Source organism: Phragmites australis, chromosome 14, assembly GCF_958298935.1.
Source record: "Phragmites australis chromosome 14, lpPhrAust1.1, whole genome shotgun sequence".
Classification (NCBI taxonomy): Eukaryota; Viridiplantae; Streptophyta; class Magnoliopsida; order Poales; family Poaceae; genus Phragmites; species Phragmites australis.
In genome coordinates, this window is record NC_084934.1 from 7902380 (window position 1) to 7915095 (window position 12716).

Consider the following 12716-nt stretch of genomic DNA (forward strand, 5'->3'; position numbering starts at 1 on the left):
TATCTCGGACTGTCTTCCCTGGAGCGTACCATCACCCAACAAAGATCAAGGATCAAGAAACTGAGGGAGGGCGATGCTAATACCCATTTCTTACACTTGCACGCTTGTTACCAGCGGCGAAAGAACCATATCGCCAACCTACGGGCTGGAGACCACACGGTCTACAGTCATGTGGAGAAAGCGCATGTTCTCTAGTGCTACTTTGATCAGCTATTGGGTGTGGAGGTGGACAAAACATCTACGATTAACTTGGACACGCTGGGGATCTCACCGTGTGACCTTTCCTGCCTCGAGGCACCATTTACCAAGGACGAGGTGTGGAGTGTGATCCATGATTTGCCACCGGACAAGGTACCTAGGCCTGACAGTTTCATCGGCACGTTTTACCAATCTGCTTGGCCGGTGATCAAGGGTGATGTGGTCAGGGCTATTGGTGCTTTCTTCGCACAAGATGGGTGGCATTTGCACTGCTTGAATGGTGCTCTGCTATCCCTACTACCCAAAAGGACAGACACCGCAACCCTAAAGGACTATCGACCGATTAGTTTGATACACAGCTTCCCTAAGTTGGTCTCGAAGATGCTGGCAAACCGCCTCGCGTTGTGCCTTGGCAAGCTCATCCACTTCAATCAAAACACATTTATTAAGGGTTGATCGATTCAAGACAACTTCAAGTTGGTACAATGATCTGCGAAGCTACTCATGAAACGAAAAATACCCAAGTTGCAGCTCAAGCTGGACATTTCCAAGGCTTTTGACACGGTTGCATGGCCGTTTGTGCTGGAGGTTCTGCAAGCTTGGGGTTTCGAGTAGCGTTGGAGGAACTGGATCGCGATTCTACTTTCAATGGTCAGCTAGGTCTGCTCATCTGTCACAGACGCGGTTTGCGGCGGGGCGACCCGTTGTCTCCCATGCTTATCATCTTGGCGATGGATGTCCTTAACCGGATCTTTGCCAAGGTGAGCGCTGATGCCTCCTCCAACCTATTGGTCATCTGGTGATCAGGCACCAATGTAGCATGTACACTGATGATGTGATCCTTTTCGCCTAGCCGACGCTCCAAGAAGCCCGAGTGATCACGAGCATTCTGGACATCTTTGGGCCGCCTCAGGCCTAATGACAAATCTGGACAATTGTTCCATCACTCCAATCTTTGGCTGTGAAGAGGCACTGTAAGGAATTCAAGTCAACTTTTAGTGTCAGATCACGCAATTCCCGATCAAGTATCTAGGACTCCCGTTGTCCACCAGGAAACTTTCAAAAGCTCAACTTTCCCCGCTCGTGGAGAACTTCGCCGCCAAGTTACCGTCATGGAAGGGGCCTCTGTTGCAGAAGACTGGGCGTCTAATCCTTGTGAAATCTGTCTTTTCATCCATGCTAATCTACACCCTCATGGTGGAGAAACTGCCCACTTGGGTAATTGAAGAAATTGATGCAATTCGTCGTAAATTTCTTTGGACGGGGACCAATGCGTCGGTGCAGGGAAAGTGTGCGGTCGCATGGGGCATGGTCTGCAGGCCAATGAAGCTTGGCGGCATCAGCGTTCCCAATCTCAGGCTTGCCAGCGTGTATGCCTCCGCTGGCTTTGGCTACAAAAAACTGATCGGATGGGGCTTGGTCGACACTGCAACTACAGGTTGAGCCTGAGGTTCAAGCACTGTTTGATGCCTCCATCTTTGTGCTACTTAGCAATGGCGAGCATGCTCTCTTCTGGTTGGATGCTTGGCTCGGCGGGCACTTGATCAAGTCTATGGCGCCTGCACTCTGGGCGATGATCATCCGTCATGCTATTCTCACTCAGATGGTAGCACAAGAACTACATGGCCAGCAGTGGATACATGACATAAATGGGGCACTAACCGTGCAAGCTCTCATGGAGTACATCATGCTCTGGACTCGGCTCTCGAAGATCCAGTTGGAGGAGCAAAGTGATGATGTCTATGTCTGGCGTTGGACCACGGATGGGATATACACTGCACAATCGGCTTACGACATGCTTCCCCATGGTGGCGTTCGCTACCAAGGAGCCGACCAGATTTGGAAGACATGGGCGCCGCTGAAAGTAAAGTTCTTCATCTGGCTTGCGTCACGACAACATATTTGGACGGCGAACAGGTGCCCGAAGCATGGGTTGGAAGCTCACTCCACTTGTTGGCTATGCGATCAGGAGCTTGAGACATCGGACCATCTCTTTGTCGAGTGCTCCTACTCTAAGTCGATCTGGTGGGAGTCTCTTTCGTGGGCGCATCGTGCTTGCGCTTTCCTCTCAGAAGCCTCCCTGCAAGACTGGTGGACACACATCGTCTCCCTGCAGCCGGCGGCTATGCGGAAAGGTACCAACATGCTCTTCATGCTTGTAGCTTGGCATCTATGGAAGCAATGCAACGCCAGGCTTTTCGATCATCACTCCTCAATGGTGCCGCAGCTCCTCGAGTGGATCAAGATGGAGGCGGATCTATGGTTCACGACGGGTGCACATCACTTAGGTCATTTTATCTAGGAGTAGTTTGTTAATCTTCGCAGCACTTTGATGCCGCTTAGTGGGGGTGTCCGACACCGCATGTTGCGTCTGTACTCAAACTTTCTGTTTTTTTCTCCTACTTAATACAATGATGTGTAGTCCTCTTACGTATTTGAGAAAAAAATACAGTCATCTTGTATTTTCAAACATAAACATATGTATCATAATATCTAGACACCGGATTGTGCAGGTCATTCAATTGGTTGTGGAAAATAGGAAATGGTAAGGAATCTGAGTTCATTGCCGATGATATACTTCTTTCTCAACCCACACTACACTGGGAGTTCTGCATGTTCATAGAGAGAAAAAAGAATTAGGAGGGTTGGTGAGATTATATGTTCTTCGAAAGCAGCAGAATGTTAAGTTTTTCATGTACTTTTGGAACCTTTGTAAGAAATTACATAAGGCAGCTAAAGTATCTCAAGCAAAGATTTCACATAATTGTAGGGCACAAATAGCACCCTAGTTGCCCTAAAAGTGCAGTGGAAACCAAAAACAGAATTTCTGATTTCTCAGCAAGAACAAACCCGTACAAGAGCAGCATATAGGTAAGCTGCCATGTTGATGTGACGTGGACAAATAAAGTTTGTGAGGGGTACAGCATAGCAAAAGCTTACCAAATTAGGGGTGATCGCAGAATGCACGCCAATCATTATTCATAAATCATACTACAGACAGTTAACAATAATAGTCAAAACAACTCAAATAGAAGAAAAGGAGAAAGTGGTACATATCTCGCTAGCGTTAGGTGCACTGCAACGCAATCAGAACAAGAACAATCGCTGCAACCGATATCGACGAAGCTGCAACATTTCCGATTGTCGGTTTGAAGCAGAGCTAGATATGCAGTCAGTGCCTACTTTTGGGGCACACAAACGGGGCCCTACCTGCTAAGGTTGGCAAAAACAGCAAGCTACAACATGTCTACAACACAAAACGCAGTGCAATGGGCGGTTCTCCTGGAAGTACTAAGTGGTAGTTAAGGTCGTCGCAACTTAACATTCAAGGGTATCTCCTTGTAAGAGACGACTTTTTCAGCAGCCTGCCTCAGTGACCTCCTCCCTGCCACCGGACCTTTGGTAGATTTCATTGAGGAGCAACCATCAGCCTGCTTCTGATTTGTCCTATGCTCCATCGAGGCATTTGAACTGGAAGAGGCCAGAGGAGCAATAATATCTTCGTGCAGAGTCTTAAAAGTGCTGCTCTCCACGTCCTTAGAGGATACTGAATTCAATCTTGCAGATTTTCTACTTTGAGAGTTTCTGAAAAATTTAGGCCAACCATGGTTGTTATGTTCCAATTGGAGACAATTGCATTGGTGGAAGGCAGGAAGTAGTAAGCAGGCAAGACTAACCTCTTCTCTTCACGACGCAATGGCTCACTAGTACTTGAGTCACATTTGGCATTTATATCGTCTATGGCTGAATCTTCTCCACTCTCACATAATTTCAAATTATGTGTATCTGCACCCCTGCACACAAACTTTATGATTCAACAGCATATTGCTTGAGTTGATTGTGTGAAGTACTACTGAGATACAATCAGAGTTCTGCAAGTCTTCTAGGTCTCATTTGAATGGGCCGAAATCAATCCCGCCATATCCCAGCCCACCCAAAAGGGCCTTTAGGTGGTGAAAACTGGCAAAAGCCAGTTACAGCCCAGTAATCGCCATTTTTCCCAACCCTGGCTGCACTTGCATCTTAAACAACAATAAAAAGGCTGAACCTTACCTCTTGTTACCTGTGTCTTCTGGTGGATTGGGGGCCTCAACTATATTAAATGACAGAGAGGCTGCAAAAGGACATAACATTGAAAGAAGATACATTTTCTTCAAAAATCACATTCAGAGAAAGATGCAGCAATTAACATGCAGTTTGGACACTATCCTTGGAGATTAAGATTAAATACCATGCATACAATTCGTACTAATGAGCATTAATAGACAATAATGTGTGTTTATTCAAACTTTCTTGCATATTGGAATTGTTTCATCTGAAACTAACTGGAAAATTCTGAATAAGTGGTATATAAGAAATATTAGGAAAATGGAGAAAGATGAAGGCTTTACATTGAGTTTCTGCCAAATGGTCCCGTTTGGTGTTGTTGGCTTTATCACCAACTTGATGAGCCTCAACTCCAGGAACCCTGGAACATGCTTCTTGTATCTCCTGAATAACATTGTAGGAAACAAGGAGCCTCATAATATTTATTAAGATTCCTCATGGGCAAATGGATAAATCTGTACAGCCTACCTTCAAATTTGTTTCCTTTTGTGGTAGCTCATTTATCTCCATTTTCTGATACAATCAGATGCCAGAGGTCAAAAGATAACATATTAACATCAATAAATAGAAGCTGAATCAAACTGCAACATTACTATACCTTGAATTTTGAAACCATTACTTCATGCACTATTGCACTGCACTCATTTTGCAGTGACTTCCCCTGCACAATATATCCGCAAATATTGCACCAGATCAGAACCACATTGTAATTCACTTGCTTTTTTGGAACAGGAAAAATATATGAAATGGTATCTTACTGTGTCTTTTCCAGTGCTTGGTCCATGGTGTTTTTGAACACTTAAACTGGAAGGAGCTGAAGGGAATACAGATTCCTCATGCAACATCTTGCGAGCTTCTGTGACTTCACAAGATCCTGGGTTCAGTCTAGAAGACCTTCTCCGCAGAGGCTTTCTGGTCATATAATTAGCCAACAGTTGTAACAAGTTTCTATCAGATAAAGTTGCAGTGAAGGACACATTCCATAAGCAAGAAATACCTCGGATCTTCATGACCCAACGATATAATAGGTTCCAAATGAGGTCTGTAGTGTTCCTGCATGATGTTAGTGTCCTTTGTACATTCACTTGATTCTGACTTCCGTTTATTTCTGCCCCTATTCACAGAAATTCTGAATCAGTAGATATCCGCTTGGGTGAATCATGCTACCTAGAATTTGGTTGCAGTTGCATCCTGAACCTTAGTAACTAGATGGAGCATACCAGCTCTTCTTTGTTGTATCTTGTGGTGCCTCTTGGCAAACAGTATTTGATGACACAGCAGCTGAGAAGAAATTGACATCAAGAAAAGATTAGAAACCTAACTAGTGGCTCACTCAAGGAAAAATAAAAGATGTGGAAAACAATGCTTTGTGTTGAATAAGGCAGTTTGGAACCTTAAAGTGCAATAGTTGAAATGATTGCTGAGTACAGAAAAAAAATCCACAAAAAAAAAAGAGAAAGAAGAGTAAGCTTTACATTGAGATTCAACCAAATTGTGTTCAACAGCACTGGTGACCGAACCATCAATTTGATGAGCCTCAACAGCTGCAACCTTGGAAGGTACGGCTTTCATGGCCTCCTAATTTCATTATAGATCTCAAACAATCTCAGAATTAAAATAGTTGTAGATTAATATGGTGGAATCATATTACTTATGAATTTGGTACCCACCTGTGAATTCACTTCCTGCTGTCGTTGATTAGCAGTCTTATTCTTTCTCTGCAAACAGTACATGGGTAAAAAAATCATGGCATCTATTATAAAAAAAAAAAAAGCAGAGTTCAGCCATGCTCTTGCTTACCTCAAGTTTCGAATCCTTCACTTTAAGCAGTGCTGTTGTACATGAAAGCTCATGTTGCAATGCCTTGAGCTACACATCATATCCGCAAATAATTCCCAAATCAACAATCCCCATACTGAGTACTGATAATCGAAGAAACTCAAACACAAAAGAAACTGGACAGCTTACTCTATCTTTCCCCATATTTAGTTCCTGCAATGAAACGCAAAACAGAAAGATTAGACAGCGCTCTATGCTGCACCATAAAATAAATCGACTTTTCTTGACGCTTTCATTTATTTCCTAAGTATAAAATAAAGAAAGATGTACAGAATTTACCAATTTTTTACATCCAACTTAATTGAGTTAATTCAATACATAGTTTGGGAAAACTGAATCTGAACCCCTCAAAAAAGTACCACTTTGTTTTTTTAATTAGTATTATTGTGGTGCACAGGTATAACTCGCAAAATAAGCATGCCATCGAACTGGATCATCAACCAAGGAGCAGCATCACAAGAGCAAAAGATCAAAATTAGTCAGCTATGGTGAGACAGGGAGTGGATTGAGACGTAGACGAACCGCAAGCATCCGAGAATTGGTCTGCGCGAGCTGCAGGTTCTGCTGGCACGATGCTTGCAGCGCAAGTCGGAGCTTGTGCATCTCAACTCTGCAGACCTCGATGATATTTCTGCAAAGAAGAAGCCAAGCAAAATAACACTTGATAAAGAAACAGCAGTCTCGCCCTCCCCTTTTCAAAGGAACAAGGTGGGGATGCAGAGGCAGGCGACATACATCTTCTCGTTGAGCTGATGAAGCAACTTGGCGTTCTCCTGCGACCAAGCGAGCAACTATTGAGCCCCGAGAAGAGCTTTTCAAAGAGAAAATGTAACCGCACTGAAATGGCATGATTAACCTAGATAGGGCTGCTGGCTTGTTCGAGCTAAAGCGATGAAATTCACCTTGACGACGTCCGCGACGCTGATGGATCTGGTGGGTTTGGGCCTCCCGGTGTTGGTGATGTCAGCGAGAGCGACGGGGTTCCCTTTCCCCGGCGGCGACCGGAGCCTGGGGCCATCGCCGTTAGGGTTCGGGTGCGGGCCACCGAGCGCCGCTCCTCCTGGTTAATGTGGGAACGCTCAAATCTGAGATAGCGCGACGTGTATAGGGGCAAAATCTGAAATGGAGCGGGATCGAAGCGGGGGAAGAGGACTTACCGGAGGCGGCAGCCATGGAGGGCAGCGGGAGCGGAGATTGTGCGCACCCACGGGGGCGAATGGGATAGGTGTGCGCGCCCCGATGGCGAGGGGCTCAGGTAGCGGCCGAGCGAGGAGGGAGACAGCGTTCCGGCGGGGGTAGGATCCGACGGCGGCGATGGCGACGGCGTCGCGGTGCGGGGGAGGGGAGGGGACGGGAATGGATTCGATTTCAGCGCGCTGCGCGCGGCGGGACGAATTTTGGAGGGGGGGGGGGGGGGCGCTGATTGGGCTGGGGAGGAGTGGGGCCAGGCTGTCAGGCCGTGCGGTGGCCCAATAGAATTCATAGAATTCAAAAACCAAAACGAGTAGAAATCGATTCCTCTCTCAAAAAAAAACCAAATTTATTCCTTTGCATGTGACTGTAGAAAACACCATGCCATCCGGGTACTAGAAATAATATTAGTAAGATCATCTCTAACAGTTTTCTTTTGTGAGTCACGTTTCCTTTACGAAGAAATCTCGTTATATTTAACGTTTAAATGGTTTTCTTTCACGTTTCACTTCACTTTAAGATTATCTCTCATTTTTCTTTACGAATCTCTTTCAAGTTAAGTTATTCGATATAAGAAAAAATAAAGAAAATGAAAACAAATAAGAGAATTAGAAAGGGAATGAAATGAAGGAAAAATAGTTATAGATGGCCTAATATTGCCTATGCATTTTGCCTTTTTTTTTGGTAATTTCAAATAATTCCTTGAATCTTTTTGAACCTCCAGCGCACTAAAGTAAATTCGAAAGAAAAAATAAGAACATCAATTTTTAAAATACTTATTTAGACTCAGAATTATCAAAATGATTTTTAAAGAGTTTTACATAATTTTCACATTTGAATCCTTTTGACACGTCAATTGATCCGCTACGGCAATCATGGTGTTCCATCGTCTACTCCGCTTGGCCGGTATGCAAAAGTCATGTGCCATGTCTACTGATGCCGCTTTGTTGGCATCCATGTGCACTCAGGCTTTGCTCTCTGTCATGCCTCCATCTTCCGCTCCACTCGCTCTTTGCTCTTCATCATGCCTCCCTCTTTCGCTCCACTCGCTTATAGTTAGAGATGTAAGTAGCTACCTTATAGGTAGTTCTAGGTCACTGTTTAGTTTTTTTTTAACTTAGGTAGGTCAGAGTGAGTATTTAGTTAATTTTTTAGTATTTGGTTGATCTAATGCCAAAAAATACAAAACTTACCTCCCTACTTATTTTGCAACTTTTTTGCATGATTTTGTGGCAACACGAGCTTTGTTCTTAGCACTGACGGCATCCGTCACCTCCCTACTGCTGCAACAATGAGTCTCACACTTCTCTACCCGTGTTGTTCTCCTCATGCCAAAGATGAGAGGGTCACAGGGAATGGGAACTCTCTCTTGTTTCCCTTGGGCTTTTCTAGGAGGGATTTTGCACCTCTTGGCTCCTTCGTGCAATAAACCAAACAACCCAAAGTCAGGGTTTTTTTTCTAGATGGGATCTTGCACCGCTCATCTTGAAATCAAATCTTCGTGCAAATAATCAAACATCTCAAAGTCACATGAACAGATGTGTGCCAAATGCCGGTGTAGACAACTAATCGTGCCCTAGCGACGTTTTTCGAAAAAAAAAAACTAGGTAGAAGAATGGGAATCTGAAGTGTATTTTCGATGAATTTTGATGACAGAGTCTAGAGAAACGCGATTTGGCTCAACTTTGTTGCAATACACTCGATAAATTGACTCATCAACTTGTGGGATTAGCCTAGGGATTTTTTTTTTTTTTTTGAGATCGTGATTAGCCTTGTAAGGAATTGATATATAACTCACAATATAAGGATAAGTTTCAGTCCAAAAACCTTATTTGAACAAAGAGATAGGTTATTATAAAGGAATTGATATATAACTCACAATATTTTTAATGCAATTTATGATCAAGTGCTGAGATGTGTTCATTCTTTTTCCGACCGGGATGAGTTCATCCTTCATGATTCCTGCATTTAAAATAATGTATTGACCCCATCCCACCTAAACGCACAAAGTTTGCTGGCTGATAATGTTACTCTTGCCACGATTTGGGACCAATGTGATGTGCAAGATTGAAATCTTCCGTGAAAATAGCTGCTGGCCCCTTTGTTCACGGGCAAATGCTTGATCCATGTAGCCTGTCAAAAGTACAGTGTGCATGCAGTAGATGTAGCCTTGCTAGATAAGGGCAACTCCAACAGGTGCCCAATAACGTTCCCAATAGCTATATTTTAGGAACATGGTTGAAAAAACACCTCCAACAGAAGCCCAACAGCGTTCCCAAAAAGTAGCTACGTCCAAAAAACACCGGCTGGCTCGCATGTTCTAGCAATCCCCAAACCAGCTCCCAATCGGCGAAATCAGCACATCCCGCGCTCGGCACGCGCTGCGCGCGCCTCCTTTGCACGCTCGCCGGAGGGGGCAGCAGCTTCGCGCACCCCCCGCAGGTCGGCTAGCGCCGGTGCAAGGGCGAGGGCAGCGGCCAGCTGGTCCGAGGAGGGCGGCAGACGGGTGGTCGGCGGAGGGCGGCAAATCCGGCAGTTGGTGGCGGCTCTGTGGAGGCTGGCGTGCGCCGGTGTGGCAAGTGGTGGAAGCTAGAAGCTGGGAGATCTGTGGAGGAAGAAGGCTACGACGACATCGACCATCGCAGCAATCTTAGAATCGAGTCAATCGACCGACGAGACGAAGACCCCGTCCGGCATCTGCTGTCCTGGCCGACGCCCGGCTGCCCATGAGTCGGTGAGCACTGACACGCCATGACCAACCACCAGCGCCCAGCCTCAGATGAGCCGACTTTGAAGTTGAAGCAGTCCTAGTTTGATTTTGAAGCTATGTAAACATAGGATTTGTAATGCGTGTTTAGCCAATTAGAATGATGCAATGTGTGTTTAGCCTGAATCAGTCATGGCCTGAATGTTGTATTGGGTTCTTGTTACACTGCAATGACTGAATGTGTGCAGGGAATGTGTGTTTAACCTGCTGCAATTTAGGCTTTAAGACATGTGTTTAGCCTCATGCAATTGAATGACCGAATCATTGTGTGCACTGCTATGACTGAATGTAGGTTTTAAGGGAATGTGTATTTAGATTGAATGCAGGTTTTAAGCTAGTGAATGACTGAATGTTGTGAATAAGATAACTTGTGAGTAATCTAGTGAATGACTAAATGTCTGATTTTACACAGCTTGTGAATTACTGAATGTTGTGAATAAGCTAAGCTAGCTCAGTAGGTCTTGTGAATGACTGAATGTTACTATGTTTACATGAAAAGCTGTTGTTGTTGAACTGGGGAAATATTTATACTCCTGTTCCCGTGGTTTGTTTGACCACCCACCTATTGGCTCATGTAGTGGATTGCCTATTGTTACATCAGAGCGATCAGTGAAGGCATCGGTTGCTATAGATGTGCTAATCATCATCTTATTGCATTTGATAGGAACAATGGGCGGGTTCTATGTTAATTTGTTGTCTAGTGACAACCATTCACTAGATTAGGATGAAGACAATGAATTGGTTAGCCCCTCTGAGGAGCAGCTACCAGCAGTTGAAGAATTGACTCCCACTGTGAGACCAAACCAGAAAAGGTTGAAGAATTTTAGCGAAAAGGAAGATGAATTATTAGTGTCGGCATGGCTGAATATTAGTATGGATGCTGGTCAAGGCAATGACCAATCACGGTCTATATATTGGAAGCGAATTCATGACTACTTCCACTCCAACAAAGACTTCAATTTGGATCGCACTTAAAGTTCCCTGATGCATCGTTGGTCTTATATTCAAGAAAATGTAAACAAGTTTGCTGGCTGTCTTTCCCGGATTGAGGGGCGAAGGCAAAGCGGAGTTACAATTGAAGATAAGGTTTGAATATATTTCCTTAATTTTATTTATGACTCAATTACTTTATGTCAGTTTAATGTGACATGTTTCCTTGACAGATTTTGCAGGCATGTACTCTCTTCAAGTCCGAAGATAAGAACAATAAGTCATTTCAGTACATGCATTGTTGGAATCTCCTAAGAACACAACCAAAGTGGGTTGCTAGGTCGGCTCAAGTCTCATCTCAGAAATCTTCTCAAAAGAAACAAAAGACCACCATCAATTCAAGTCCAGGTACATCTACTCCAAGTACACTAGATGATAGTGGAGCAGCAACTCCAGAATATGAGATGTCAAGATGACCATTGGGGAGGAAAAAAGAGAAAGAAAAATTATGCCGGTGTGGAGATGATGTATTCATAGATGCAATGGATAATCTGTGGGCAAAGAAGAAAGAGATGGATGCGGAGAAAGAACTCAAGAAAGAGGAGAGATACAAACAAGCATTTGCACTTGAACAAGAGAGATACAAATAATCAGTTGCAATAGAACAAGAGAGATTAGCACTAGAGCAAGTGAGAGTTGCAACCGAGAAAGAACAACTCGAGGTAAAGAAGCAAGAGGTAGAATTGAAGAGGATGGTAGAAGAAGAGAGAATTATGGCTATTGACATTACTGGTATGTCCGAGACACAACAACGGTACGACATGAGTTTACAGAATGAGATCATGACTCGCCGATGTAGTGGCTCACGTTGATCTTGTATGGAGCCCTATGTTGTATTTTATGTTCATGTTGGTTGTGTGTAATATTTGGGATGTTTGAACTATTATGTTGTGTGTGAATTTATGTTAGGAACTTTGAACCATTGGGAAGTTAGAACCATTGGAATGTTTGAACTCAAAGTTGCACACCGAATACAAGAGTACATGCATACATAACCAAGACTAGGACTCAAACATTATTAATACTGATCTCCATGACGTTGCCAAAGGTGCTCGATTAGATCTTCTTGAAGCTGAGAGTGAGTTTCCTTGTCTGTGATGTCATGATAAGTTTGAATGAACTCACGTAGTTTTGATGTGGGTTTATGGGATGGTGTCACAGTTTCTCCTAGGCCATCAAATTGTAAGTCTTGCGCTTCACCTCGCTCATCTTCAATGATCATGTTGTGCATGATGACACAAGCAGTCATTATTTGGCCAAGTATATCCTGGTCCCAAAAATGAGCAGGACCACGTACAATGGCAAAACGAGATTGCAGAACTCCAAAAGCTCTTTCCACATCCTTCCTAACTGCTTCTTGTGCTTTGGCAAAATATTTTCTCTTATTGCCTTGTGGCTTCTGAATGGTCTTCACAAAGGTGGCCCATGAAGGATAGATACCGTCAGCAAGATAATATCCCATTGTATAAGTATGACCATTAATGGTGTAGTTCACCTTTGGAGCTTGCCCTTCTGCTAACTTCGCAAAGAGTGGGGAATGTTGAAGCACATTGATATCATTATGAGATCCAGGTAAACCAAAAAAAGCATGCCAAATCCATAGATCTTTTGAAACAACGACTTC

The 12716-nt window shown here is 44.0% G+C and overlaps 1 protein-coding gene and 1 pseudogene across 1 annotated transcript; one reads left to right on the forward strand and one right to left on the reverse strand.

The window, feature by feature from the left end:
• Positions 1 to 3004: 3004 nt before the first annotated feature.
• LOC133890477 (shugoshin-1-like) lies at positions 3005 to 7519 on the reverse strand. Its single transcript, XM_062330854.1, has 17 exons — positions 7302 to 7519; positions 7047 to 7204; positions 6880 to 6917; positions 6667 to 6775; positions 6274 to 6297; positions 6106 to 6174; positions 5976 to 6023; positions 5781 to 5883; positions 5526 to 5586; positions 5303 to 5419; positions 5064 to 5217; positions 4904 to 4966; positions 4774 to 4818; positions 4590 to 4689; positions 4252 to 4312; positions 3876 to 3992; positions 3005 to 3783 (listed from the first exon to the last, which is right to left on the reverse strand). The coding sequence occupies exons 1-17, from the start codon at positions 7315 to 7317 to the stop codon at positions 3501 to 3503; spliced, it is 1566 nt and encodes a 521-aa protein (XP_062186838.1). The 5' UTR covers positions 7318 to 7519; the 3' UTR covers positions 3005 to 3500.
• A 2903-nt stretch (positions 7520 to 10422) lies between these two features.
• On the forward strand, positions 10423 to 11916 carry LOC133890213 (glutathione S-transferase T3-like; annotated as a pseudogene).
• The last annotated feature ends 800 nt before the right edge of the window (positions 11917 to 12716 follow it).